Source organism: Corvus hawaiiensis, chromosome 17 (genome assembly GCF_020740725.1).
Source record: "Corvus hawaiiensis isolate bCorHaw1 chromosome 17, bCorHaw1.pri.cur, whole genome shotgun sequence".
NCBI lineage: Eukaryota > Metazoa > Chordata > Aves > Passeriformes > Corvidae > Corvus > Corvus hawaiiensis.
Window position 1 is genome coordinate 2,016,353 of NC_063229.1, and position 25,813 is coordinate 2,042,165.

General features: G+C 52.4%; 1 protein-coding gene across 2 annotated transcripts; it reads right to left on the reverse strand.

Moving 5' to 3' along the window:
* Positions 1-4,833: 4,833 nt before the first annotated feature.
* GGT7 (gamma-glutamyltransferase 7) lies at positions 4,834-25,794 on the reverse strand. 2 transcript variants are annotated; one of them, XM_048321624.1, is made up of 15 exons: positions 25,495-25,794; positions 22,511-22,737; positions 21,272-21,423; positions 19,930-20,044; positions 19,346-19,413; positions 18,645-18,718; positions 17,656-17,849; positions 16,284-16,371; positions 15,125-15,252; positions 12,266-12,354; positions 11,342-11,494; positions 10,704-10,821; positions 10,063-10,200; positions 9,001-9,100; positions 4,834-7,562 (listed from the first exon to the last, which is right to left on the reverse strand). In XM_048321624.1, exons 1-15 carry the CDS (start codon positions 25,679-25,681, stop codon positions 7,399-7,401), a joined length of 1,995 nt encoding a protein of 664 aa, XP_048177581.1. In that variant the 5' UTR covers positions 25,682-25,794; the 3' UTR covers positions 4,834-7,398. The 2 variants fall into 2 exon arrangements, with proteins under 2 accessions (XP_048177581.1, XP_048177582.1); XM_048321625.1 differs by lacking the exon at positions 25,495-25,794 and adding an exon at positions 23,253-25,458.
* Between the last annotated feature and the right edge of the window lie 19 nt (positions 25,795-25,813).

Here is a 25,813-nt window from a genome sequence, read left to right on the forward strand (position 1 = left end):
GGGGGCGCGCGGGGCGGGGGTCGCGCGCGGCCCGGGACTCCAGCGCCGCTCCGCCACCGCCTGCGCCGCGCACGTGACCCGCGCGCGCCTGCGCCCGAGCGCGCGGGGGCGGGGGGGGCACCGCGACCCCCGGGGCTGCCCCGGGACCTCCCCGCGACACCGCGGGGACACCCCGGGAACACCCCGGGAACACCGCGGGGACAGCCCGGGAACACCCCAGGAACACCGCGGGGACGCCCCGGGAACACCGCGGGGACAGCCCGGGAACACCCCAGGAACACCGCGGGGACACCCGGCCCGGGCACCGGGCGCCGCACGGCAGCCCCGCCGCGCCCCCCGCCAGCGGGTCCCCCGCCGGTCTCCCCCGCCACGGGAGAGCTGTGCCCCCCGCGAGGGGGGCGGTGGCGGCGGCTGCTTCTGGGAACGGCGACAAAGTATCTGCTGGATGGAGTTGAAGAAAAAATAATAACTGAGGCCTTTATGGGAAATTTCCGGGAAATGAGGTTTTTAGTTCGAATTTTAAATCATAACGTTTCATCCGAAGGTTTCGGACTCCTTGAATATCCCTGAATTATACTTTCGTTTTACCAGTGGGGAGACGGGGAAGAAGCCAGGGAGTGACCTGGTATGGACTCAGCAAAGGCCACAATGCTGAGTTTTAATTAAAGGTCTAGTAATGTGATTAATGAACAGGTCCATGGGCCTAAAATCCCCAGTGGGCAATGCCAGATCCCTAAAATGTCCCCTCAGCACACAGGGGTCTTACAGCTGAAGGGACCCTCACAGGACACAGAGCCCATTGGTTTGTCTCTTCCTACATCCTTTATTAATGTGAGAAATGGTTGATTAATACAAAAACTGAAATGTCTGGTTTCCTGCTCATTGTTGCTGTGGGCACAAAGCTCTTGCCTGGCATTGGGGGAGAAGCGAAACACGTGGCAATTCCTATTTCAGGGTAGGAAAACAATCAAAAGTCCTTTATGGGGAAAATAAAGACTGGTCCTACAAAAGCACATGTGATTCAGTAGCTTGAGCAGGTTCTGAGGAGGGGTTTCAGGAGAGTGTGTGCAGCTGGAGCCAGCCCTTACAGCCTCCCTTGGCTTCATGTGGAATACTGCTGGATAAACAACGTGAAAAAGGGATTTTTTTTTTTTTGCAAAACCTTTTAAATACAACAAACCTATATCTCGTCGGGCACTACAGCTTGCAACACAGAGAAAACGCCTTTTTATAAATTCACATATAATTGCATTCCACAAAACCCACCAAAACGAAATAATTAATGTCGTGGTTAGTATAGGACTTATCTCAAGCATTACATCTGGTTGGTGTGTGCAGAGCTGCAGGCAGATTGCCTCTTTCCTTCGTCTCTGTGGCTCTCCAGCTCCGTGCTGGCAGAGGGTGAGGAATCCCTTCCTCAAGGATTGTTCTGCTCATGCCTTTTTGTGTCTTCCACAGTCTCTAGGGCAGCAATTCCAGTGTGCTGAGACAAGGGCAAAGCCCTCCTGAGGCCCTCAGGGCTGTCAGGTCAGAAGAGACGGGGATCAGTCACAGGGGTGGGAAGGAGGAACATTCGATTCACCTGATCATCTGTTGGAGTTTCCATTTGCCTTCGTGTGGGTGATTCCCAGGCTTTGCCTAGCTCTGCTCCTGGATTTTGGGACTGGCTGGAAACACAAGGAAGCTGTGAGAAAATTTCTTTGGTACCAAGAATTAACCTTTCTTCCCCATGTGACTTCATGTTTTCCCTGTTTCATGAGACTCTTCTTAAACCAGCTGCACTGAACTTCCTCCTCCAGCCTCATCTTCCCCAAAAGGCATCCCCCCAGCACAGAGATCAGAGCGCTGCTTCCAAAAAACCCCAGTGTTTCCCACTGCTGTTGCTGTGCTTGTCATGCCAGATTGTCCTGCAGGATTCTTGGCTTGCTTGCTTTTATGTGTGTTATGCCCATTAATACCAGGCACATCTCAAATCCCTCAGCAAACAAGAACAAGTCAAATGCTATTTTCCAAAACCTGACTTTTCTGGAAGCACAATACTGAGGTGTCCCACCAAGATCTGCTCCAGCCATCCAAGTGCTGTGACTTTCTGATCTGGGCTTGAGAGATCCCCCACGGACAACTTCCCTGTGCCTAATCACACAGAGAGTTTGCAAACAAGCCCTCCTTTCCTTAGCAGCTTGAGGCCTGTACATCCACTTCATTCTTTGGAGCACGCTGCTTCCCATGGCTTCTGATGCTTCTGCTCACTGTTGGGAAAGACCAGAACTGGTTCAGTCTCACATAATTAAAATTAACCCAAATTCTCTTTAAATAGCCTTGTCACATGTGTAAGGAAGCAAAGAGAAGGCGGAGCTGAAGGGACACCAGGGTGACAGGACACAACCAAAGACCTTTTTGAGGCATCTCTGCTGCAGACTGAGCAGTTGAAGGAACCACCAGTGGCCTTTCCATCCGCTGGCAGTGGGGAAAAGGGAATAATGTGATGTGGAGGGGTGAGAGGGAAGAAACATGAGACAGCTCCAGACCTGCCTCACCACATCCCTGCAGCAAAGTGTGCTGCAGGCTGATCTCCAGAGCCGAGCTTAGTACACGGCCTGGATGTTCCTGGGTCTTGCCCAGGCTCTGTACAGCATAACCAACACAGGAGAAGCTGTGGCTGTCCCATCCCTGGAAGTCCAAGGCCAGGTTGGACAGGGCTTGGAGCAATCAGGGATGGTGGAAGGTGTCCCTGCCCATGGCAGAGGGTGGGACTGGACAATCGCTAATGCCCCCTCCAACCCAAACCATTCTGTGATTTTTTGTCATTCTGTTTGTGGAACTCATCCAGGAGCAGAACCTCAGTTTGTTTGGGATGCTGGAGCTTTGCTGCAAAACAATGACACACAATGATACCACAGCACCTGCAGGGAAGGAGGGCTACCTGCAGCAGAGACAGCTGTTTGAGCTGCCTCATTGTCCACAACAGAACACAAATGCATTTGATATCATGACAATCAAAACTGTGGGTTTATTTACACACATTTTCATATGGCAGTATTTTCAAAGGACAGGTATTACACAGACAAAGCAGCTGGACTCATGACCAGCTTTGGATTTTTCTGAATTTAAATAATGTACAACGACTTGAAAAAAATAATGTCCCCTCTAACACCAGTACAACGCTCACTTGGAGAGGAGGAAGGAAGATCTGTTGCATTGCAGTCACTATGACTTTTGATCTGGTGTTTCGTTAAACTGTGAGTGTGGGGAGAAAGAGAGAGGTGGGCAATTGGCCACAGCTGTGATAGACAAGGCAGGGTTACGCGGGAGTTAATCTCTCCTCCTCCACTCTGAGGATACGGAAAGGGGAGTCCCGGCTGTGCCAGGAGCAGCCGTGGTGGGTGAAGGTCCATGGCTGCCCAGGAGCTGTTGTAACACGGGATGCTCCCCACGGGCAGCAGGGTCAGCTCTGCCAGGACAATCTGCCCCTAAAAATGCTGTGACCACTGGAGAGCCCTTCGAAGGCAGCGGCAGCGTGTGTCAGTGCTCTGGTGCTCCTACTCCACCTGCCCTCCACACAAGTGTGCTTCATGTTTAATGGTGCCCTGCCTCTCCGAAACCAGCTCTGCCTGTCAGAGCTTTCCTGTCCCTGACTAGGTGCCAATTTCCATCACTGAGGTATGGAAGAGCTTTCCAAAACCGCTGGAATCACCTGGGTGCTACAGGAGCTCTTCCCGCTCCATCTGATTCTCTGCAAAACTTTACCAACCCCTCAGTGCTTCTGATCTTCATAAAAGAGATGCAGGTTTCCTCTCAGGGTGTTTACCGAGGCCTGACTCCCTTTCTCTCCCGGATCAGCCCTGTCGGGTTGGGCAGCAGTGGAAGGAGGCTCCAGCAGGCACCCGGAGGCTGACCCGGCCGGCCGACACTCAATGGCACTTTCAGACCTGCTGCCCCAGCCGAGGGACCCCTCCGGGTGATACCGGCAGAGCCGCAGGACGCTGGTCATCACCCCTGAGACGGGGGACCCGAACCTGCTGCCCCAGCTATGGCAGCAGCGGCGGCTCTCTGCCCTGCCCTGCCCCTGGCAGTGCCCGCTTCCCCGGGCACGGGGCAGGACACGCTGCCGGAGCTGCTGCAGCGCAGCAACAACCGGTGTGCCCAAGGCTGCTCTTCAGCAGGTCCCGCAGCCGTGCCCAGGGGTACCTTGTCCTGTGCCAAGCCCCACCAGCAGTGATTGACCCCCCTGACCACCCCAGCAGCCCCTGCCCCGCCCGAAGTGCTGGGAGCAAGGCGGGCTCCAGCCCCTCTCCACGTCTGGGCACCCCCGGGACAGCGATGGGAACAGAACGGCACAGCCCCAAAACCAGAGCATCCTCATCCCCGCGCTGCAGGAGGGCAGCGCTGGCTCCTGCCCCGTCCCCCTCTGGGTGCTTCATGGTCAGGGGCAGCAGCAGTGCCCAAAGCCCCCAGGCAGGTCGAGAGGGGCGCTCAGCCCTAGGGAGAAACACGGATGAAGTGCTGATACTCAGTGGCTCCAGCCTGTCCCCATGTGAAACCAGTGCACACTGACGGCGTGCACTGCAAACCTGGGCAGAAGCAAGCTGGCCACATTCCGGATCATAATTTGTCACATTTAGCAAAGGCATCTTTTTAAAAAATGTATTTACTTTGTTTGTGTTACTTTGTTCCTTTTAAAATGGTTATTGTTTTTCTCAGCCCCCTTGGATTTTGTGTTCTGAGCTCCTCACTGACATCCATGACAAAGTTTCAGGACAAATTCTCATTCAGAGCTGTCGGATGCCTGCAAGGGCCAGGCTGAAATCAGCACAGGTACTCTGCACACACACATCTCTGCAATACAGCCCTTTATTTCGCAATGTCCATCTCACCTGTACTGAGGGAAACATCAGGTATTTCTTGGTACCTCACGTTAAATTTGTCAGCTCTTAAATTCATTAGATGTTAAATTAATCAGATCACAACAGATGGGCTCAAAATACTAGAGACACTGGGCCAGTTAGCAGATTAAAGGTGTCCATGTTGGATACATCTGTGCTATACTGATGCTGCTTTTAAACAGAAAAAAATGGGAAATAATTCAGAATACCTTTACTTCTCTTAGCCTAGGGGCATAGGTCTCATCTTCCAATCATTTTCGGTTTTCTCTTTTTTTGCAATACAGGCCATGATCCAGCAGAACACCTTGGAACATGCTTTATTTTAAGATTCTGGATAATTGCTGTGCAATTGTACTTTGGGACATATGAGTGCCCTTTTGAATCAAGACCAAAGTCTTTTACTCCCAAACATACACACAGAATCCAGCATCAGAAGTTGGTGAATTCAGTTAGTAAGGAGGAATTTCATCTTTCAAAGTGTTTTGTGACATTTCATGCAAAGTCCTGCACTGCCAGTGACTTCACCACATATTTTGCAGCTGTTCATAGAGAACCTCCATGCCCAAGGGGCAGATCTGGGCTGGGACAGACCAGAAACCCCCAGATCATGTCCAGAGGGGTTCAACACACAAAACTGCCTTCTTGCCTTCCTGTGAAGCCTGGAGAGGTCTGCTCCAAGACACATTTATGAACTCTCCATCTTCGGGCAGTGACCAACTCTAGTGCTGATGGCAGAAAAATAAATAAATAGATTTGATGTCCCTGTGGTGAAGAAAGTCTCTTCTTGGTGGCACAGAACATACCTCAGATACAACATTTTGCTTCCCCTGTCCCAGCTGAGGGCATGGATGCACTTGGAACAGGAAATGCTACTGATGGTCCTGTCAGTGGGAGCTGCTGTGCTCCTCTCATGAGTGGCTGCACTTCAGCAGAGCATGAAAACACCTCTCTTGTCACTCAGCCCAACATGCTTCACTGGGTGTTCTGAGATCTGCAGCTCTTGGGTGGCAGGAACAATTACTCCAATTATCTGCCCTGTGACCCTGACTACCCCAAAACGAGCCACACACTCTCCATGGCATCAAGTGGCACAAACAGGGTGCCACAGGGTGCCTCGGGAGGAAGGTCAGGGTGAATGGTGCGATCATCAAATCAAAGAGCAAGACACCCATAAGCAGACATACATATCTAATATGTACAGTGGCCATGGGTGCATTTGCACCATGAAGGAAAACATCACATTTTAGACCATAGAAAATGATCAAACTCCAGAATTTTTTAGTGCCAGGTGTCTCTAACTTGCCAGCAAAAAGAGCAGGAAATGTCCAAATGTGGGCTGAATGACGTAGTGCAGATGTCAGCTGGGGTATTCTTCCCTTCTCAATTTCAGACACAAAATGCAGGAGCATTCTTTTATTTTCACTACATGCTGTGGACATAAAATTATCTCAGTAGTGTTTGGTTTGGTTTGTACCTTTTCTCTCACTCTTTTCAGCTTTTCCAATAGCTTCACTAGTACTAAAACATGGAGCTAAGTTACAGCCATGAATTCAGTCAGCAGAAATTCCCAAGCCTCTCTGAAGGAATGACACAGGCTTTTGGAACAGACTGAGATAAGGCAGCGGAAGGAAAGCTCTGAACCCACCCAAATGCTCTCCACGTGGTCTTCAGGCCGTGGTCTGTGGTTTTTCACAACTGTGTGGAGTACTGCTAAGATATCTCCAAAAAGTGTCTAAGAAAGTTAAACCTGTTACCTCTGAGCTGAAATTCATCACTGAGGAGGTTGAACTTCTGTAAGAGAACTACTGGGGAGTGCACAAGTTGTTAGAGGAAGAAATTGTTAGAGCTGTTGAAAACCATTGCTCTGGTTACAGAATCAGACTGCCAGTGAGTCTGTGCAGCAACTGGATTCAAAACATTTACTGCCAAAATTCAAGGTAGGTAGTGATGTGAGCACAGGAACTTCCCTGGGATGCTGCACGCTGGTAAAAATCAGCTGGCCCAGACAGAGTGTTGGAAGACTCTGCAGTATTCCAGCTGCAGACACCCACAAACACTACATTGGGCTGTATTAATTACTGCCTTACCCTGGAGGCAAAGAAGGAACTTGGGAAAGACATGAAGATGAGGATAATCATCATCAATAATAACATCATCATCAATAATAACATCAGCAGCAGCAGCCGTTTTTTCCTTTGCTCATGTTCCTGCTCCCTAAAAGTAAGATTCAGGCTAGAACTGGGCTTTGGAAAGACTCAACTATTAGCAAGACTGCCAAAAGAAAAGTGTGCTCCTGCCACTCCTGTAACAAGGACTGGGCTGCTTGCAATCCAAATCATTGAAAAATAAAAAGAGAGCTGGATGTTGGTGCTGCCGACTCCTCTGGTGCTGTCAGGGTGGGGAGTGCAGAACATCTTCTCAGCAGTGTGTGGGGCTGGAGAAGGGGCCACTTCAGAACATGCACATCACTGGGGTTGTGTCAGCCTTGGTCACAGAACACGTCCCCTGGGAGGTGCTACAAGATCGTGGCTCCAGCAGCATCTGCACTCCTGGGGTCCTTCAGGCCAATGATGAAACTGTTGGTTCTCCTGGCCCCGTGCACCAGGGACACCACTGGGACTTTATCCACCTGATAGCCCCTGGCCACGAGAAATTCAATATCTTCCTCAGGAAACTCACCTGCAGGGATTTGAAAAGAGGAGTTGGTAACTGAAACCAGTGTTTGATGCAAATGCTGCTGGGGTCTGCAGTGGGGGGAAGCTGCCTGCAGCCCCTGCAGAAGGTTCCAGCTGGGCAAGCCAAGAGCCAGGGGCCACTGCTTTGTGCTGTGGGCTATGGGAGGATCTACACCACCATTTAAAGATGTGGGAGATTCTCCTCTTTGGAAGAAGGAGAAGATACGTGGTTGACACCAATTGTAGTTATTCTCCTTAGAGAACACAAGGCAGTGCCCACTCTTAGTTACAAATAAGAGTATTAACAATTATTAGTCAAAATAAGATGCAAGACAGCTCAAAACAAACAACAGTGAAGCATCTTGCCAAATGACAAACTTTGTGCTAAGTGTCCCAACTTCCCCTGCGTGTATTTCTTAATCTTCCAGACCTCGACCTCAGGTTGCTGCTCTTCTGCTTTTATTTGGCTCATTTGATGGTTTATAATTTCTGTATGAGTAGAAGTGTCCAAGGCCCCGGAGCTGGGGGTGCAGCTGGACAAATGGAGCAGGGACACAGAAGCCCCACTGGTGTTTAAGCTTTATATGTTGTGTCTTAACATGTATCTTGTTGATGCCAAATGTCCAAACTCACAAATTAGGACCTTGTGAAGTTTTAGATTTAATTCCATTTTAGTTTCCAAGTCTGCAGGGCACACTGCAGGACAGACCCTTTTTAGACTTTCCTCTGAAATGGGAAAGCCCAGGAACTTTGGCTATTTGGTGTGGAATGAGAACCAAATTTCACTTATGGTTCACTCTGGTGAAGTTTGGGGTGGTGTGAAGAACACCACATAGACCACGACTTACAGTAACCAGGACAGGAGCTGACAGTACAGACTCCAGAGTGCCAGCACTGATGCTGTGTTTTCAGAACTGTCAAGCTACAGGCCTTGCCATAAGCCGTGCCTTCTTCCCAGCTGCTGGAATTAAGGGACATGGACTGAAAAGTGAAGGAATATAATTTATGGCAGTGGGAATAAAGTGCAGGAAGCTTTGAGCACATGTCTGGGTGAAGTTGAGGCTGCAGTCTTGTTGATTTGGATATCCTCAATGGCATCTGATCTCCAGAGGGATTTAAGGACAGGACAAGGCCACTAGCAGGAGGTGAGCTGGGACAGAGGGAGGGCTGGGGAGAAGCACCTGAAAGAGCTTGGAGAGGTGGTGCTGGAGGGGTCAGGGAGCATTTCCAAGACAAGAGGGAAAGGATACGGCTCAGCACAGACTCCAAGCTTTGAAGAAGTCGAATTCTGATTTTTGTCTTCCCCAAAACCCTCCACACCCCTGGGGACCCTAGAACATGGTGACCTGTGGCACTTCCATTGCAGAGTACTAAGAAAATCCTGCTCTTTTCCTAAACTTGCTGGATTTGTAGGCTGCGCCCCACCCAGTGTCCATACTCACTGTCAACCTGCAAGGTGTTGGACTGAAGCTGGGGGTGAAGTCGACCAAGGGACAAACTTTCACTCAGATTCTTGTTAAATGTTAAAACATTTACCAAAACCTGCAAGAGAGTAAATTATCCTCAATAACACAAGAAGTGATGAGAACAGGAGAAGCCAACTTCCTGAGCATCCCCCGAACTGGTGGCTTCAGCATCTGCACATGCAGCAGGCAAAGGAGATTTTGAACCATTTACTGAACTGCATGAATTACTGCAGGGGTGTGCACACACTGAGGTCCTTGGAATATGGCCTGTAAGTTGTTGGTTGTAAAGTAGGACATTTTCAGGGTAGCGTGGGCTTTTTGTCACATAGCTCTTGCTAAACTAGCAGAGTTGTGTGTCTGGAACACGATGTGAGCTCTAAGTAAGTGTTTGTCACAGCCAAAAGCTCAGCACATGACTTCTCCCAACAAAGCACTACGAAGCAGTTCTGGGCTTTGGTTTTGCTCTGAGTAATGCTTTCCAAAAGGTAAGGAAACTGGGACCCCTTCCCGTGCTTTTCTTTTTAGCAATCCTTTACTGCTGTACATGCAATCAAACCATTGGCAAGTACTTCTCTTCATTAAAAATCATAAATTAAGAGGAACTGCCCAATTTATATCCAGTGTTGAGCAGGAGGAATTCAGTTGGGAATGCCCTAAAAGGAGCTTTTCATACAGAAAAGGGCCAAAGGGCTGCCAGTTTCCTGCAATTTTCTGAATAACAAAACGTTCCTTTTTTTCTTAATCATCCTTAAGATGAGTTTTCAACAGGTATTAGAATGACAAAAACCATTGTAGATTGTGCCAAAAGGCTTCTCCTCTACAATTATGAGTGGTGTCACCAGGAAAGGTGCAAGAAAAGTAAATTGGTAACCCTTAGAGATTTGAAAACACCAAAGTGTGGAACTGGTGACACCAAAGATTGAACCAGTAACCTGTGGCCACCAGTTCTGACCCAGCCTGGGCCAATTAGGAAGGGAAAGGAGGGGACCCTACTCAGCCTTGAGCTGAGCAGCTGCTCTGGGAGGACACAGCGCTGACCTGGACGATGCTGCTCAGGGCTCTGTCCCCGTTGCTGGCCCCCAGACACAGGTAGGTCCCACACATCCCCTCGGAGGGCCTCACGATGGTGGGCAGCAGGAAGGACCGCGGCCGCTTCCGAGGCTGAAGGAGGTTTTGCTGCAGTTGAAGAAAAGTCACACCAAAAAATGTCAACAAGCCAACTCTCCCACAGAAGGAACATGGAGCTCATCAGCCTCTTCCAAAGAACCACCCCAGCAAAGTGGGGTGGGTTCACAATGCATAAGGCAGTGCTGAGGCCACCAGGGCAGGTCTGTATTCATTTCTTTCCAAGACCTGAAGACATTTTTCCTGCTACCTGTTACTTTTTAACCTGCAGAGCAACAATTCATGAAGAGAGTCCTTAATACAAGTCCACACTTACTTAAAGTGCATCTGGGCTGCAGTGTTGTTTGATAGTTCTGCATTGCAATAATAACTGCTGGACATGGAGCCCTCTGTTTTCTCACTTTCAGTGGCTCATATAATGAAAAACAGGAACTTTCTACAGGCTGTTGTCTCTGTTATTAATAAGGCATTAAATTGCTTCCCTGTTGTGAAGATGAGAATAAAATTGGGAAAAAAAAAAAGGTAAATAAAGAATTTGTCATGTCATTCATTACCAGCCTGGGAATGGAGTGGTTCATTGTTTTATTTTGCCAGGAGAAGTCCAACATCTGGCTGTTCAGGAGGATTCCAGATGGTGTTATTATTCCACTGCCAAAGGGACGATTCAAAGAACTGAAAAGAAACACAAAGAAATTTCATCAAAATCATCCCAGAGATTTTTGTACACCTTGAGGCTTTCAGGGTTCCAACTTTCTGTGCCACCTTGTTTTGATAGAGATTCTTTGGTGGTTCTCTAGGGCTGGTGAGATTGAGAAGAGGCAGTTTCCATGCACTAAGGAGCAGGAGCCACATAGGCCACAGCAGCTCTGTCCCTCCCTGTGTTTGAGCATTCCTTTTGCTGTGATGGATCTGCCTCCATCAGTCCGAAATTTGCCATCACCTCTCCCCCAGGGAGCAGATACAGGCCACTCCAGCCATGTTTCATCGTGAGAGGGCTCCAAGATTGCACAGGGCAGAGCAGCAGCAGCCCACACATCTCAAGCCCACCTCTCCCATTCCTCTGCTGCAGGACTGACTGGGACAGAGCAGCCCGGCTGCTCCAGGTCCGGTGCCATCCTGTCCTGCTGAACCTACTCCCTCCTCCCTGCTCCCACTCTGAGCTCATTATGGAGGGAAGAGGCCAATCCTTTACCTCACCACGGCGACGATGAAGTCGTCGGGGCCCACGACAAGGACCTGGCTGGCGGCGGTCCCGCTCCCCAGGGGGAGCTGAGGCACGCGGAGATCGGACGGGAAGGACTGGGAGTCATTGATCAGCTGGCGCAGGGAATTGGCTTCTGATTTACTTCAGCAAGGAGGGAGGGAGAGAGGAAAGCAAGCAGTGAGCCTGGGGAGCTGGACACGTCCTGGTGTGTCTACACAGCTACGGCCAGGTGTCCCCGAGGGGCTGCACGAGGACAGGGAGCTGGTTTGGTTCACCCCAAGGAAGGAAGGGGTGACAAGGTGGCTCAGTCTGCACAGAGAGGCACTCAGTCTGCCATGGACCTCCAAAGGCTCTGTCTACTCCTGTTTGCCCTCACCAGGAGTAAACCCACCCCCAACAGCCAAGGTGACAACCCCAGCTGAATGCCAGGAGGAGGAGGACAAGTCCAGCCCAGCCCAGCCACCAGCCGTGGCTAAACGTGGCTCTGAGGTGGGAGGCTGGGCTGAAACCCCAGGCCCGGCCTCTCCTGCAGATCTGGGTGTTCTGCAAGGCCCGAGCCCCACAGTGGGGCAGGGAGAGGCAGAAATGGCACATGTGGCTCTGCCCACAGGGATGGCTGTTTGTCCAACCCACACAAAGGGAATGTTTAGAGGAGTGGCAAAGTGGGAGGAACCCTCAAGCTCAAGCTGGCTCCAGGAAACCTCTGAGTGAGGACATCCTGTGACCCACCCCCAGAGCCCCGTGGTATCAGCTGTGATCCTTGTGAAAGAATGAGCTCTGAGAGGACACTCAGGGTCTGACCTTTCCTTCATAAAACAGAGGGAGAAAAAGCTCAGGGCAGAGCAAACCCGGGAATGATATCCAACCCACATATCCTGCAACTGCCACCGTGCCTGTCCTCCTCAGACATACCTCACCATGCCTTCTGCTGTGTGAGTGACAGACACGTCACCAGATGGATCTCCCAGGTTGCTCACCAAACTCAGGGCTATTTTTAATGTCTAAAGAAAGAAGGGAAGGAAAGGAGAAGAGGAAGAGAGCAACAAAGAGGAGGAGGAGAAGGAGAGGAAAAGAGAGGAAAGGAGAGGAGAGGAGAGGGGAGGGAGAGGAAAGGAAAAACATTTATGTGGCCCTGGAAATACAATTTCTGATACTCCAAACTGGAAGAGGTATCTGGTGTCCTGGTGTGTTGGCTAAAGCTTATGAAGAAAAATGACCAAAAGCCTGGGTTCTGGGAATACCTCAGTGCAGAGGGCTGCCACATGTGGGTATGGGAACCAAAGAGCCTCAGTCTGGCATGGCAAACTGTGCTGGGGGAGCCAAGCGAATCCAGCAGCATTTGTACAATCACAGAATCACAGAATGGTTGGAGTTGGAAAGGACCTTAAAGCTCATCACATTCCATCCCCCTGCCATGGACAGGGACACCTTCCCATGTTGCTCCAAGCTGCTCTTGAACACTTTCAGGGATGTGGCAACCACAGCTTCTCTGGGCAACCTCTGCCAGCAGCTCACTATTCTCACAGGGAAGAACTTCTTCCCTATATCCCATCTAACCCTGCCCTCTGGCAGTGGGAAGCCACAAGTGCAACGTGCCTGGCAGGAGCTGATGCCCAGCTCAGTGGTTCAGCTTCATCACCAGCTGGCAGACAGGGTCTCCAGGATGCCATTTACTTTCTATTTCCATTCCTGAGTGGTCACCACAAGAGCAGAGATCAGACTGAATCCCAATGGGACAGTGGGTGCTGGGCTCGCTGCTGCCTCTGAATCCCAGCTCGGCTGGCCCAGCACCAGTGCTGAGCAGAAATGAGCTGTTCTGCTCCCCAGCTGCTGCCCAGCTCCTGGCTGTAAACCATCCAAAGGGTTTGAACAGAAAGCATCAGTCCCAGCACACGTCAGGGAGTGATGGTGCAAAAGGAGGAAAGGATCTGGTTTCTCAAACATGCAGAATCCTGCCTAAGACAGTCCATTGAAAATGGGAAGGTGCAATTTCAAAGGACTGGGATTACAGCACAGCCAGGGCAGAGCCACAAGGAGAGAGAGAGAGCTGCTCCTCAGCCAAGCCAGCCTGTGCCGAGCAGAAACACACTCAACGTTCAGCTTGCAGGTCGAGCCATGCTCATTCAGGACTCAGAACAGCCCACTCCCCTGCAGGCAGCCAGTGAGATGGCACTGCTGGTCTGGAATGTGCCACACAGCAACAGCTTCTCCTTGGTTATCAACTGTGTGGAGAGCAGAACATGACAAACCTCTGGAGAAGGCAGCATTTCCATGGAGCAGTATCCACTGACCACCACACCATGGCGGGGGACAAGGGCTTAGTGGTCAGGGAAGAGCTCCATGGAAACATGCAGAGCACTTCCACCCCTGAGGTTAAGGACATCTTGGTCCTGGTTGTCCCAGGGCTGGATACCTGATGCTGCCCTAGCACTGTGATGCCTTTTCCAGGTCTTAAAATCAAGAATCAAACATGGTTAGAAGGGAAAAAGAGGTTTTACCTCTGTATTTGCTTTAAGGATCCTTAGGTGCACACATCCAGGTGGAATGTGCCAAAATGCACCCTGCAATGCCCACCCACGATAGATTGGGTATCACATTATAGGTGTTACTAATTAGCATATCTATCAAAGATTCCCCAATGAGAGACTTGAATGAGCCCCTCTCCCTGAGGAACCTTCCCCTGGATGGTTCTATCTTAGTTTACAGAATGTGCTCTGGAGAGGACCTTGGGGTCTGGGGCTTCTAAGATGTTTAGTCTCCTAGCTTAACAAAATAAGTCTAAGAATGTAGGCTAAAAACCACTAAGAATACAAAAAGCTATAAAAGGTATATAAAAGGGGTATCAAAGAAAGGCAAAGAATCACCATGGCATCAACTGAGCCTCAGCAACATGTTCAGCTGTGGGACCCAGGCAATCAGGGTTACACATCTCCTGAAGTGACTGCCTTGGAGCTGGAGGTTGCTGCTCCAGGATAACCAACAGGTGAAACTCTTGGCAGAGCAAATAGACTCACCCAAAGCTTCCTGAAGAGAGCTCAAATATAACTCATGTGAGTCAACCTTCTGTGCCTCTGCACAGTGTGTAACTCCTCCAGTTGCTGCATTTTTGCTGAGACACTTCCAAGCACCCATTGTCCTGTCTGCTACAAGGATGTGGTTAAATCCCCGATTAAAATTTCCAACTCGTAAACCCCATCTGTGGATCTGTGGAGCATCTAAGAGCATAACTCTGCTTACAGAGCAGGAGACAGAGCACTTGCTCAACCTCCTGGGAAGCTGCAATGTTTTTGGTAGGACAGTCTAAATGCTGGAAAAATTCTGGACCACAGAGATCAGGAGGTGGGCAAAAATGTGTTTTTTTAAAATGTGGAGTATTGGTCAGTTTTCCTTGTCATCACCATGTAGAGGCTTTTGCTGGCAGCACACCTTGCAGTGCCCTTGGGTGCTCTGCAATGGCCAGGGCCACTGGAGCTCAGAGGTGGAGGAACTTGATGAGACCACCCTCAAGTGCTGTGGGGTCATTCTGCAGAGATGACTGTATACGAGAAATGGACAAAAGCAACAGTTTGTTCTCAAAAAGCTCTTCCCAAGCAGGAAAGATCCTCCTGCTCAGCCTCTGAGACAGCAGCACTGCTCAGTTTTACACCTTAGCAATCTATTTGCTCATTCTCCTCTGGGAATAACCTACAAACATTTTTGTACAACCACAAAATAAATAAATCATTCTCTAGCAGCACAAGCAATTCAGCCAAATGTTGAACTTCCTCTTACCTCTGCCATCCAGTGCAAGATATTCCCTCTGGATCCTTGACTTGTGATGTTAAAGCCCTCAAGGATGTTCAGTGCTGCGATCAGGGCAGGACCTGCATGTGGAGGTGGGGGAGTGAAAACAAGGTGACCTGTGGAGGGAAGAGGAGAGGAATGAAGCTGCTTTTGTCAGACACCATCCAGTGAGAACACTTGTCCATGAGTCGTGTCCTTGAGGACAGGGAAACCCTTCCAGATTAGAGGGGAAATAATAGAAAGAGACACGATTTGAGAAGGGTTCCCCAGAACATCCCTGTTGTATCTTTCTGTTTCTTCATGAAGGATGAATGAAGCCCAAACAGGGATGCTTTTTCACCTCTGAAATTCACTTCTTATTGGTTGGCTGTTGGTTTGTAGACTGCAGTATGGAAGAATGGAGATAGAATCAGAGAAAACCAGAATAGTTTAGGTTGGAAGGGACCTTAGAGGTCATCTAGTCTCACCCCCTGCCATGGGCAGGGACACCTTCCACTGTCCCAGGCTGCTCCAAGCCCCGTCCAACCTGGCCTTGGACACTTCCAGGGATCCAGGGGCAGCCACAGCTGCTCTGGGCACCCTGTGCCAGGGCCTCACAACCCTCACAGGGAGAAGTTGCTTCCTAACATCTAATCTAAATCTCTTCTCTTTCAGTAGAAAATTATCCCCCTTGTCCTGTCACTATCTGCCCATATTAAAAGTCACTTTCCCTCGTTTTTATAAACCCTTTTTACATACTGGAAGGCCACCTAAAAATGAGTTTGCAACATTACAGCTACAAGGAGGGTAAATACAGGGACTGCAAGAAAATGATGACATTTTAGAAACTTCTTGCATAGTTAGCTTTTCTCCCTTTGGGAACTGTCTTTAACTGTAGGTCCAGTTTCTACTGAGACGTTGCCTCAAGATGTGACCATGTTGCATCTTTAGACTTTCAAGGGAAAAAACATTTCAAACTCCTGAAAATTTTCTGAACCACCCATGACACATCAGTGTCAGCAGGGAATAGCAGGAAACTCCCTGGAAAGCCTTTCTGCAGACATCTCAGCACAGCTTTGACTTCAACTCTTGTTCAGTGCTGTTGCCACCCCTTGTGAGGTGAAGAGAACTTTTCCCTGGAGCTGCATTGCAATGGGTGAGGGTGTACCTCGATAGATTGTGTGCACAGGATCCTCCACAGTGACACTGTAATTGCTGAAATCTTCCTCCACCAAGACTCCTCCGTAGTTGTGGACCTGCACGAGAGCAAAGCAGTGCACACTGAACAGGCTGGGCCAAGGCTCTCTGTGCTCCTCGTGCTGGCCCAGGGGAGCACACCCCTCACTGTCAAACATACTCCACTGAGATTCCTGAGCCAAGTGCCAGGTTCCTTCATCTTCCTTTCTGTGCTTTCACAGCCCTGGTGACCTGGCTCACTGTTCAGCATCACAGGAAGGCTCTGCACTCACCTCCAACAGCTCACCCACCCCAGGGGTGCTCCCAGGACATTCTGTCTGCCTGGGAAGGTGGGGATTGGCCCTGCCCTGCAGCCTTCCCTGCCCTGGCTGGCAAGCAGGAGTGTGTTAAGGGGTATTGAACACTGCCAGGATTATGGATCCAGGAGATATGGAGTCCAGGTGTGGCAGGTGGCCATCACTAGAAATTTCAACTAAAAAATCACTGTTCCCACCCTATTTGAAATGATTTTAGCTGACAGTGGGTATGCTGTAGCCTTGGTCTTCCTGTAAGACTCCTGTCAGAGGTACAATTTACCAGGGTTGGTAATTTTCATGAACACAGGAAAGACAGGTGATTCCCTCCACGCAGGTCTTCTGTGACTGAGTCATGATGGAGATGGGGGAGGACCATCAGAGGGTGATTTCCAAACACAGAGCCCACAGATGTCTGAGGCTTGAGTGGAATGAACACATTAGAGATTCTTGATGAACTATTGAAGGAGCATCATTTGAACCACGGTGGCTCAATAAAATGGTGCCCTGACCACCCTGACTGCAGCCACACAGAGGAAAGTTGTTATGGTTTGTTGGGGGCTTTTTTTACCAGAATTACTTTGGTTTTGATATTTTTTCCAGAGCACCTGTACCAGGAGTTAAACTAGGGCAACCCCAAGTGGGACCAAGCCTGTCTAATCCTCTGCTTTCAAGACTCGCAGGTTTCTTTTTCTAAACCATCTTCCTGGAGTCTGTATCCTGCAGTTCCACTAACCACAACAACTTGTTTCTCAACAGCCTCTCATTCTGGGGAAAAAGGCTTTGTCACCCAAATGAACAGAGCCCAGAGGGGGCTTCAAACTGGTTTTTGTTTTCCATCCAGACTGTCCTGGTTATAGAGGAAATGGACGTTTCACTTCTGTAGACGGTGGGAATGGGCTGTGTGTCACTGACACCACCGCAGGGACAGGAAAGGAAAAGGAGGCCTCTGTCCCCATCATTGTGCTGGCACCTGGCTTATCCCCCGTTTGTCACCTTAAGCAGGTGGCAGCCCCAGCCTGGCAGGTGACAGGGACAGTCCTGGCTCACCTCGGAGATCATCTCCTGGGTCAGGTTTCCGCTGTAGAAGGCTGACACCCCTTCTGCCCCCAGCAGCTGCAGCACGGCCGCGAGGTCCGGCCGCCGGACGAACATTCCAGGCAGCAGGGGCTGCCCATCGGGCAGGAAGAGCTCGTGGAATCGGTCAGAGTAGTTCAGGTCCTTCAGCTCACTCAGGGCTTTGGCTGCAGGTGAGAAGGGGAAGGACATCCAGAAAAAGCAGGGGTCAGGAAGGCGCAAAGGACCTGATGGGGGCGTTGGAGGCCTGCTGCTGCCTCTGGCCCTACTGCAAAACTAGAGGGGAGCTGGATCATGGGTCCTTTGGAACTGGCAAAGAAACCCAAAGAAACCCCAGCACCCCTCCCTGTCTGGCCCTGGGCACTGCCCAGTGTGGCTGCTCTGCCCTGGCTCTGCCCAGCCACGGCAAAGGGCTCCAGTTTGGCTGCCACCACACTGTCCCCTGGCAGACTGTGGCTCACACATTGTTCAGCTCCCAATATCATCCATCTCCAGGAGCACAAAGCCCTGATTTCCCTGACTAACTGTGGATAGTAAAAAGCTAGGAGCAGAGGAATTTTCCAGCTGCTACATCTTGTGAAGTTTTTCTTTCTCATGCAAGCAAGCTGAAAACAGTTTTAGGATTTTTGTAAATCAAGACTTTATCTTGCACCTGCAAACTTGTTGTCCAAGTTGTTTTGGTACATTGGAGAAAATATTTTGAATGGGCGTTGTGGAACCTCCACCTATCCTTCTAGAGGGTGGGTGGTCAAGTGACCAATGGGGTCATGCCACCCTTGCAAATGAAGCTATAGAAGCTGATTTATATCATTAAATATAGCCATTTTGGCCACTTATCCTGAAATTGGACTCATGTTGTTTTTCACTGTTCTCAGTACAACAGCAACAACTAACCACCTACATGCCCAGCTCCCTGCACAGTGAACTGCCCTGTACTGGGCAGCTGCCCACCAGGTACTCACCCAGGTCGTGTGTGACATTAAAGCCGTTCTGGGCGACACCGGCCGTGAGGCCCAGCAGCTCTGACCATGGGAGTCTGCCAAAGGAGAGAGGACAAGGAGAAACGGGCCTTGGAGGGGTGCAGTGGGGCAGGGTGGTGGGCAGCAAGCACAGGGCTCGGCTCTGCAGTCAGGGGCTCCTGGAAGACCAGGCTGTGGGGCCAGCAGAGGCGAAAAGGAGCACCGAGCTTTCAGAGCGCGTGTTTCTCCTTAACAGGATCATCTCAGTGCTCCAGGATGTGCCCCAGAGAGGAATGGCAGTGCATGGATGGGGGAAGGGGCGTCTCAGGAGCAAAATCTCAAGCCAGGCTCTGGTCCTGAGCAAGTCATTCAGTTCCCTCCCTATCCCAACAGAGCACCAAGGACAGGCACACCTCTTAGGATGCAGCTAAAGAGAGAATGAAGAAGCACAGACATGAGAGGCAACATGCTGCACCCCTAACAGAACACTTATGGTACATCTTCTTAGCCAAAAGCTCACTTTGCAGAAAACATGACCTGATGCTGAATTTTGTCTTTTGTACATGAAATACCAAAAAATGAACATCTCTTTCAACACAAGCCTCCCAGTACTTAGCTAATGGTTTTGAGTGGTGGCTGAGAACGTGGCCTGATGGCAAGGGCTCATGGGGACCCCAAGGCACAGCCTGTGCCTCGTGTCTTACCTGCCATGTAACTGGTGTGCCTGGTGCATTCCTTGGATCATGCCTGGCACCCCCACGAGCAGACCTGGCTGTAAAATAGGAAGGACAAAAAGGAAGAGAGTAGTCTCCTTTCCACGAGGACACGGTCCCCAATTGCAAGTCAAGGTGGTGCAAGTCATGTTTACTTTAGAATTACCTGCATAGTTAGGAGAGGGGAAGAGGTCTGTAGCAAGCCACTTTACTATGGAATAAAAGGTTTTGAAAGGAGAGAGGCAAATTCAATCTTGTTTTCAACCCAGTTTGGTCAGGAGAAATAACTCAGCAGAACAACCTGGGATTATGCTCCTTCCTGGGGCTCTTGTTCTCCCAGCACCCTGCTGCCACAGGGACACGCCTCTTTACTCCCTAAAGCTCTGCAGGTATTTTGGGGCTGATAAAGAAGTATTTCCCCTAAATTCTCCATGTCTGTAGGGCCCAGGATCTCCCATGATGAGAGAGACCTCCTGTTACTTTGCTGGGCATCTGCCCTTTGGCCTGAAATTTGGAGGCAGGAGAGCTGGAGACAACAGCCCTGGAGGCAACGGCTGTGGGATACTGGTTCTCACCTTGGTGTCCTGCAGCAGGTCCTCTTCCAGTGGGATGCCCAGGGGAGCCACCTCACGGAAGTCGATCACCCAGCTCCTGTTCTTGCGGATGTCGTGGACCAGCATCACCCCGCCCCTGTGGCGAGACAGCGTCAGGGCACGGCCCGGCTGCTCCTGCAACAGCCGCTGCCGGAGAGCTCGGGCGGCACTGCGGCCAGGGCTGGTCCAGGGTGACGAGGGTCACTGTGGCAGGTCACCAGCCGCAGCAGGGCCCCGGGGTGGCCGGAGGAGCAGGGAATGCTGCCGTCCTTCCCTAGGGCATACACCAGGACAGCCACGGCAGGGTCGGTGTGGGACACAGGCAGCCCTGTGCTGAGTCTGGTGAGGCTGGAGCAGTCCCTGCCTGCCTGACCAGGGAGCCACTGGCTCTGTTCCAATGCCAAGGTGGGACCATCTGGGATTTTCTTTCTAATCTGAGCAGTTTTGCAACAAAAGAGGGTTTTTGCTTACAGCAGCAATGGGTGGTGCAGCTGGAGCAGTGATCAGGTGGCTGCGGTTTATGCAACGCTCCTGAGCCCTCCTGCAGAGCCAGGAGCACCAGGCTGACGTGGATGCCACCCCGGGTGTGAGGGCTGGGAGAAAGCCACCTGCCCCCCCCCCCCCCCTCCACCCCCAGCAGCTGCCTGGAGCTGGGCTCGGGCTTCAGCCTCAGGAGCAGAGCTTGTGGAAGGCAGGACTCAGGCTCTGGAAGCACTGGGACTGAGGCCGGGGTGTTTGCAGCTCCTGGCACACTCACAGCAGAGCTCACCAGCCCTCTCGAGCCTGGGGCTTGGATGATCCTGGCAGTCATTACAGCAGAAACAAATTTCCCTGCCTGGGGGTCTCTGTCCTGTGCTGGCAGCACAGTGCACAGGAAGGGTCACTATGGCAGACTGTGGACACATCACTGCCTGATGTCAGAGCCCTGGCACCACACCCTGGGCCTGGCACTGCCACGGAGGCATTTCTCAGCTGCAGAGGGACTTTTTACAAGGGCAGACAGTGACAGAACAAGGGGGAATGGCTTTACACTGCCAGAGGGCAGGTTTACATCAGGTATTTGGAAGAAATATTCCTCTGTCTGAGGGGGAGGTGGTGGGGGCACCATGCTCTGGTGCAGGCTGCCCCATCCCTGGAAGTGTCCAAGGCCAGGCTGGATGGGGCTTGGAGCAACCTGGGATAGTGGAAGGTGTCCCTGCCCACGGCAGGGGTGGAACTGGATGGGTTTTAAGGTCTCTCCAACCCAAACCATTCTGGGGTTCTGTGAAACCACTCACTTGAGGACACCTGAAGACAAGAGCAGGGGCGAGTGCCCCACACTTACCCTCCCAGCCCCGAGGTGTGGGGGTTGACGATGCCGGCGCAGAGGGCTGAGGCGATGGCCGCATCCACCGAGGAGCCACGCCTGGCCAGCACCTCGGTGCCCAGCGCGGTGCAGCGCGCGGCGTCCGTCACCACGGCGCCGCGGTGGAACAGCTGCCGGACAGGAGAGGGTTGTGCTGGGCTGTGCTGCTGGTGCTGCCCAGATCTGCACCCACCAATGTAGGACCTGAAGCCTGGGGCCAGTGCCGAGGCCGTGGCTGATCCAACAAATGGCAGTGGGAACCGTATGTCCCCTGGCACATCCCCGCTCCAGCGCAGCTGCAGGTAGCCACGGCCACCATTTCAGACAGCTTTCCACACTCTGTGTGCCACTCTAAACTGGGGGCCACGTCTCTCTCTGCCCCTCACAAGCCCAGAGCTGTCCCTGTGCTGCAGCCAGGCAGCCACTGGGAATGGGGATACAGCGGCAAAGAATGCAGCATGCCCCCAGAACCACAGCCTGTTCTCATCCTTGTGCCAGTGCTGTGCTAATGCAGTCACACGATGTTTTAAAGAGTTGATTTCATCCCTGTGGCACAAATTGCAGCATCTCAACATGAGCCAGGCTGGCCTGGGGACATGCACAGACAGAAGGGCCATGGCAGCACACGGAGATGGTGATGGTGACTCCTGGCTGACCGTTACCCCAGCAGAAGTTCTGCAGGAGGATCCAACCCCGTGGCCATGCTGCCTTGGCTCTGCAATCAATCACTGGGCCGTGGGACAGATTAGCAGGAGGTTCACCTCTGTTTTCAGCTATTTCCCTGCTTGGTACTGGATGAATCTTCCAGAGGTGAATCTGGGCATGTATGCCCATAATCCATAAAACTCTGTCCAAGTGGACAAGATGCCTACTGTTTAACCAAGGATTATTTTCTGAAAGCACTCCCATCTGGCTCAAGCCACAGCTGGAGTCACAGCAGTGGGGCTGTCTGTTCCCCACTAGCAGCACCCCCAAACCCTGGCCACAGGGCAAGCTCTGAGTCCGGCTTGGCTCTCCAAGCACAACCTCCAGGCACAGGAAAAGGCTTGCAAGCCAGTTTGGGGTGGAGCTGGGGGAGACTGAGCACCCGTGGCCTCACTGACACCAGCCATGGCTCCCCAGTACTTCCCTTGCTGAACTGCTAACCAGGAGGAAAGTTAGGGAGCTCTCCCATCTTTGGAGCCAAAGCCCAACCATAAAGCCACTGCTTTGTCTTACCTGAGGGTCCCCAAAATAGATCTGCATGATGAGGGCCACGGTGACGCCCGTGGCGAAGGTCAGGCAGGCGGTGATGATGACAGTCAGCCCGTCGTGCCGGCAGCTGCAGTCTCCGGAGAAGGGGTCCTTGCTGGTCTCCTGCAGAGGGGACACGTCCTGGCTTCCCATCTCCGAGGAGGACGAGGGCAGGCGCTGCAGGCGCGCAGACTTCAGGAAGGAGTCTGGGTCTTTGTGGGCAGCAGGGAGGAAACAAGTGTGAGTTATTGAGCAACTCGGGGCTCTTATTGCAGTGTTTATCCAGCACTAACATTACACTGAGCCCCTTCCAGCATGGCTATCACCTTCCCTATTGATCCCAGCTCCCAGGAGCCTTTCTGGCTCGGATACTGCTTTGGGTCATTTTACTGATCCCTTCCTTTAGCTCTAGTTATTCCAAACTGACTTCCCTGGAGATTAAGAGAGACAAAAACCCCCTGAATTTTACTCCATTTCAGTCCATTCATCAGTCTTCAGTGATAGGCCCACTCCTGTGCTCCATTAGGAGGGGTTCTTAACACAGCAAACAGGTCTCTGAAATGCAGCGAGACTGAAGAAGAGGAAATTAAGATATTAAAAAAAATGCAGCAGCTTTACTTGGAGCTGTGATAGAGCTAAAGCATCTGAGCAAAACAGAGGTAAAGCAAAACATTTGGCCTGTGCACAGAAAATACCTCTAGGGAAGCAAGGGCAGAGAGGAGCAAACCTGCAAACCAGAGGCCTTGGAACATCCACTCGCTCCGCTGCAGGAAGGACTCTGCTTTAATTCCTTGCTTCCTCTGGCAGATGAGGCCCACTGGGAAATGAAGCCGCACACTGGACACCCGGCTCCAAGATGGCAAAGCAGTGGGGCAGGGGTTTGCTGGGCCTCAGCAGGATGAAAAAGTCTCTTTTTTGCTCTGAAAGATGCCTTGAATCTCTGTGTCAGCTGCTGCCCTTGTGCTGGGAGGACACCGGCTGAGGATGCCCTGCCCGTCCCAGTGGCTGCCAGGCACATGGAGCTGCTGGGGCAGCTGTGAGGTCGTGCCCATCTCTGCTGGGCTCTGAAGTGGACCAAGTAGCTCAGGGCATCATCCAGGGCTCCTGGAAGAATTTTTTCGGGGGCTGCAGTGCTCTGTGCATCCACAGTAGGAAAAAGAGGAGCACCAAGTGGAAAAGACAAAATGAGAAGCTTGTCCCTCCATACAGGAGATGTTTCCTGGGTTTGGAAGGGGAGAGGGGAGTGAGCAGGAAAGCCCACATCCCCCATCAACTGCCTGTCCCTCTGCTCTGGCAGGTGGTATTGCCCTGGGCACTGTCAGCCCAGTCCTTGCCATGGCATTCACATGACCTGGCTGCAGCTCTCCTGAGGCCAGGGAAGGAGGGAGTTTTAATTTCAGTGATGCTGCAACCAGGAGTAAACTCCCACAGCCAGGGAATCCCCTCAGGGTGAATTTAATCTCGTTTGTGCTGTGGTGGTTTAGGAGTGGGACTGGGAAAGGCTCGGCTTTTCCAGACTGAGCCTCTGAGCACACACTGAGCCCCTCATGGGCTCTTCTGGTCTAAGTGAGCTGGACTGAGTGGGAGGACTGGCTGGTAGCCTCGGTGGGGGCCACAGCTGGCCTGGCAGGGGCTGCCATTGGGGTGGGGTGTCACATACAGCCCCCGGCACACCCAAGTAAGGCCCCAGCCCCACCTGCAGGGAAACAGTGAGCAGTGAGTGGACTCCTCTGCCCAATCCCTCCAGGACACCATCCCTCCCCTCTGGTGACAGGCCAGCCCAGCACAAGGGGACATGAATACCTAGGAAGCAACTGTGGAAGAGGGCAGACCATGGCCCTCCCACCACGAAGTACCTCCATTCTCTGCCACAGACATCCTATTTTCAGTCTCTGTGACCACTGGTGTTGCAATAGGGACAGCAGAGCTGTGGTTTGGGGATGGGAGCAGCTGGAAGGGGTCACTTGGGAGCAGCAGGAGCCAGGAGCAGCCTGCACCGCCAATGCCAGCGGCCCATCCCACCATCAATGTGCATGCTTTGAAAGAGAAGCCACCAAACCCCACTTGGCTTCCGTGGGGCCATGAAGGAGACGTGGCTTCATGGGGGAGCCAATGCTTTGGAGAACCAGGGCCACCTCAGCTCTGGAGCTGCAGCAATGAGACAGCAGAGACTGGAGCTGCTGGGGGGCTCTGCAGGTGCTCCTGCAACAAATGCCAGGAGAGCAGCAGCTTCTCCAGCTGCCCCACCTGCATGCATTGGCACAGCCAAAACTCCATCAGATTCTGGGTGTGTGACAAGAGGCCTCGTGCTTCTAGGAGAGTTGTTCCCACACCCCTGCAGGCAGTGGCTTCACCTCGACGGCCAGCAAAGCACAGGGTGGGAATGGGCAATGGGAGCTTTACCCGTGGGCACAGTGGGACAGGGCAGAGGGCAAGGGGTGCCTGGGGCTGTGCAAACTTGGGCCTGGGGGCTGGCAGGCACCCGGATTGGGAAGCAGCCCTGGGGGGGGAAGGGCAACGCCGCTTGAAGAAACATGACGTGGGGGAGGAACAACATTTCTCTCAACTATGGAGGAGGAAGCAATCAGTTAAAAATAGGCAGAGGATGTTCTCAGGGATCAAATGATCACCTGACTTTATTCCAGCTGAGCACCGGAGGGATGGAGCATCCCAGACCGAGGGATGCTCGAGGAGCATCCCGGATGGAGAGATGCTCATAGAGCATCCAAGGAGGCCATGCACAAGTGGTCCAGGCTGGAAGGCCAAGCTGGCTGTGGGAGAGCACATTCCAGGCTGCCCTGGGAAGCTCTGTGCCGAACCCCTGGATCTCTGGCTGCCTTCCGTCCCTCGGGGTGAACGCGGGGCCGGGGCACAGGGACGGCGGGAGCCCGGGGAGCCTCGCTCCCGGCGCGGGGCCGAGGGCCGGGGGGTGCCGGGGGCCGCGGGCGGGCTCTGCCGCCGCCCCTCACCCGTGTCCTGCTCGCCCAGGAACGCGTCCTCCTCCTTGCGGGCGCGGAGGCCGCTCTCGGCCGCGCCGCTCGGCTCCTCCTCGGGCAGCCGCGGGAAGCTGGTGATGCTCATGTAGTCCACGGGCGAGCCGGCGGCCAGGGCCCGCTGCCGGCCCGGCACCGCCTCCGCCGCCGCGGGCACCGCCATCGCCGGGTCACCCCGAGCCGAGTCACGCCGAGCCGGACGCCCCGAGCCGAGCGTGTCCCACAGCCGGGCCGGGCCGGGCCCAGCGCTCCCGCGCAAACGGAGCCGCCCCGCGCCGGGCCGGGCGGGGCCGCC

Coding starts and splice junctions, on each gene's coding strand:
- GGT7 (XM_048321624.1), bottom strand. CDS start 25,681: ATGGCGGTGCCCGCGGCGGCGGAGGCGGTGCCGGGCCGGCAGCGGGCC. Junction 18,719..19,345: donor GCACACCAGTTACATGGCAG/GTAAGACACGAG, acceptor CTCCTTTGGCAG/ACTCCCATGGTCAGAGCTGC. Junction 17,850..18,644: donor TAATGTCACACACGACCTGG/GTGAGTACCTGG, acceptor TCTCACCTGCAG/CCAAAGCCCTGAGTGAGCTG.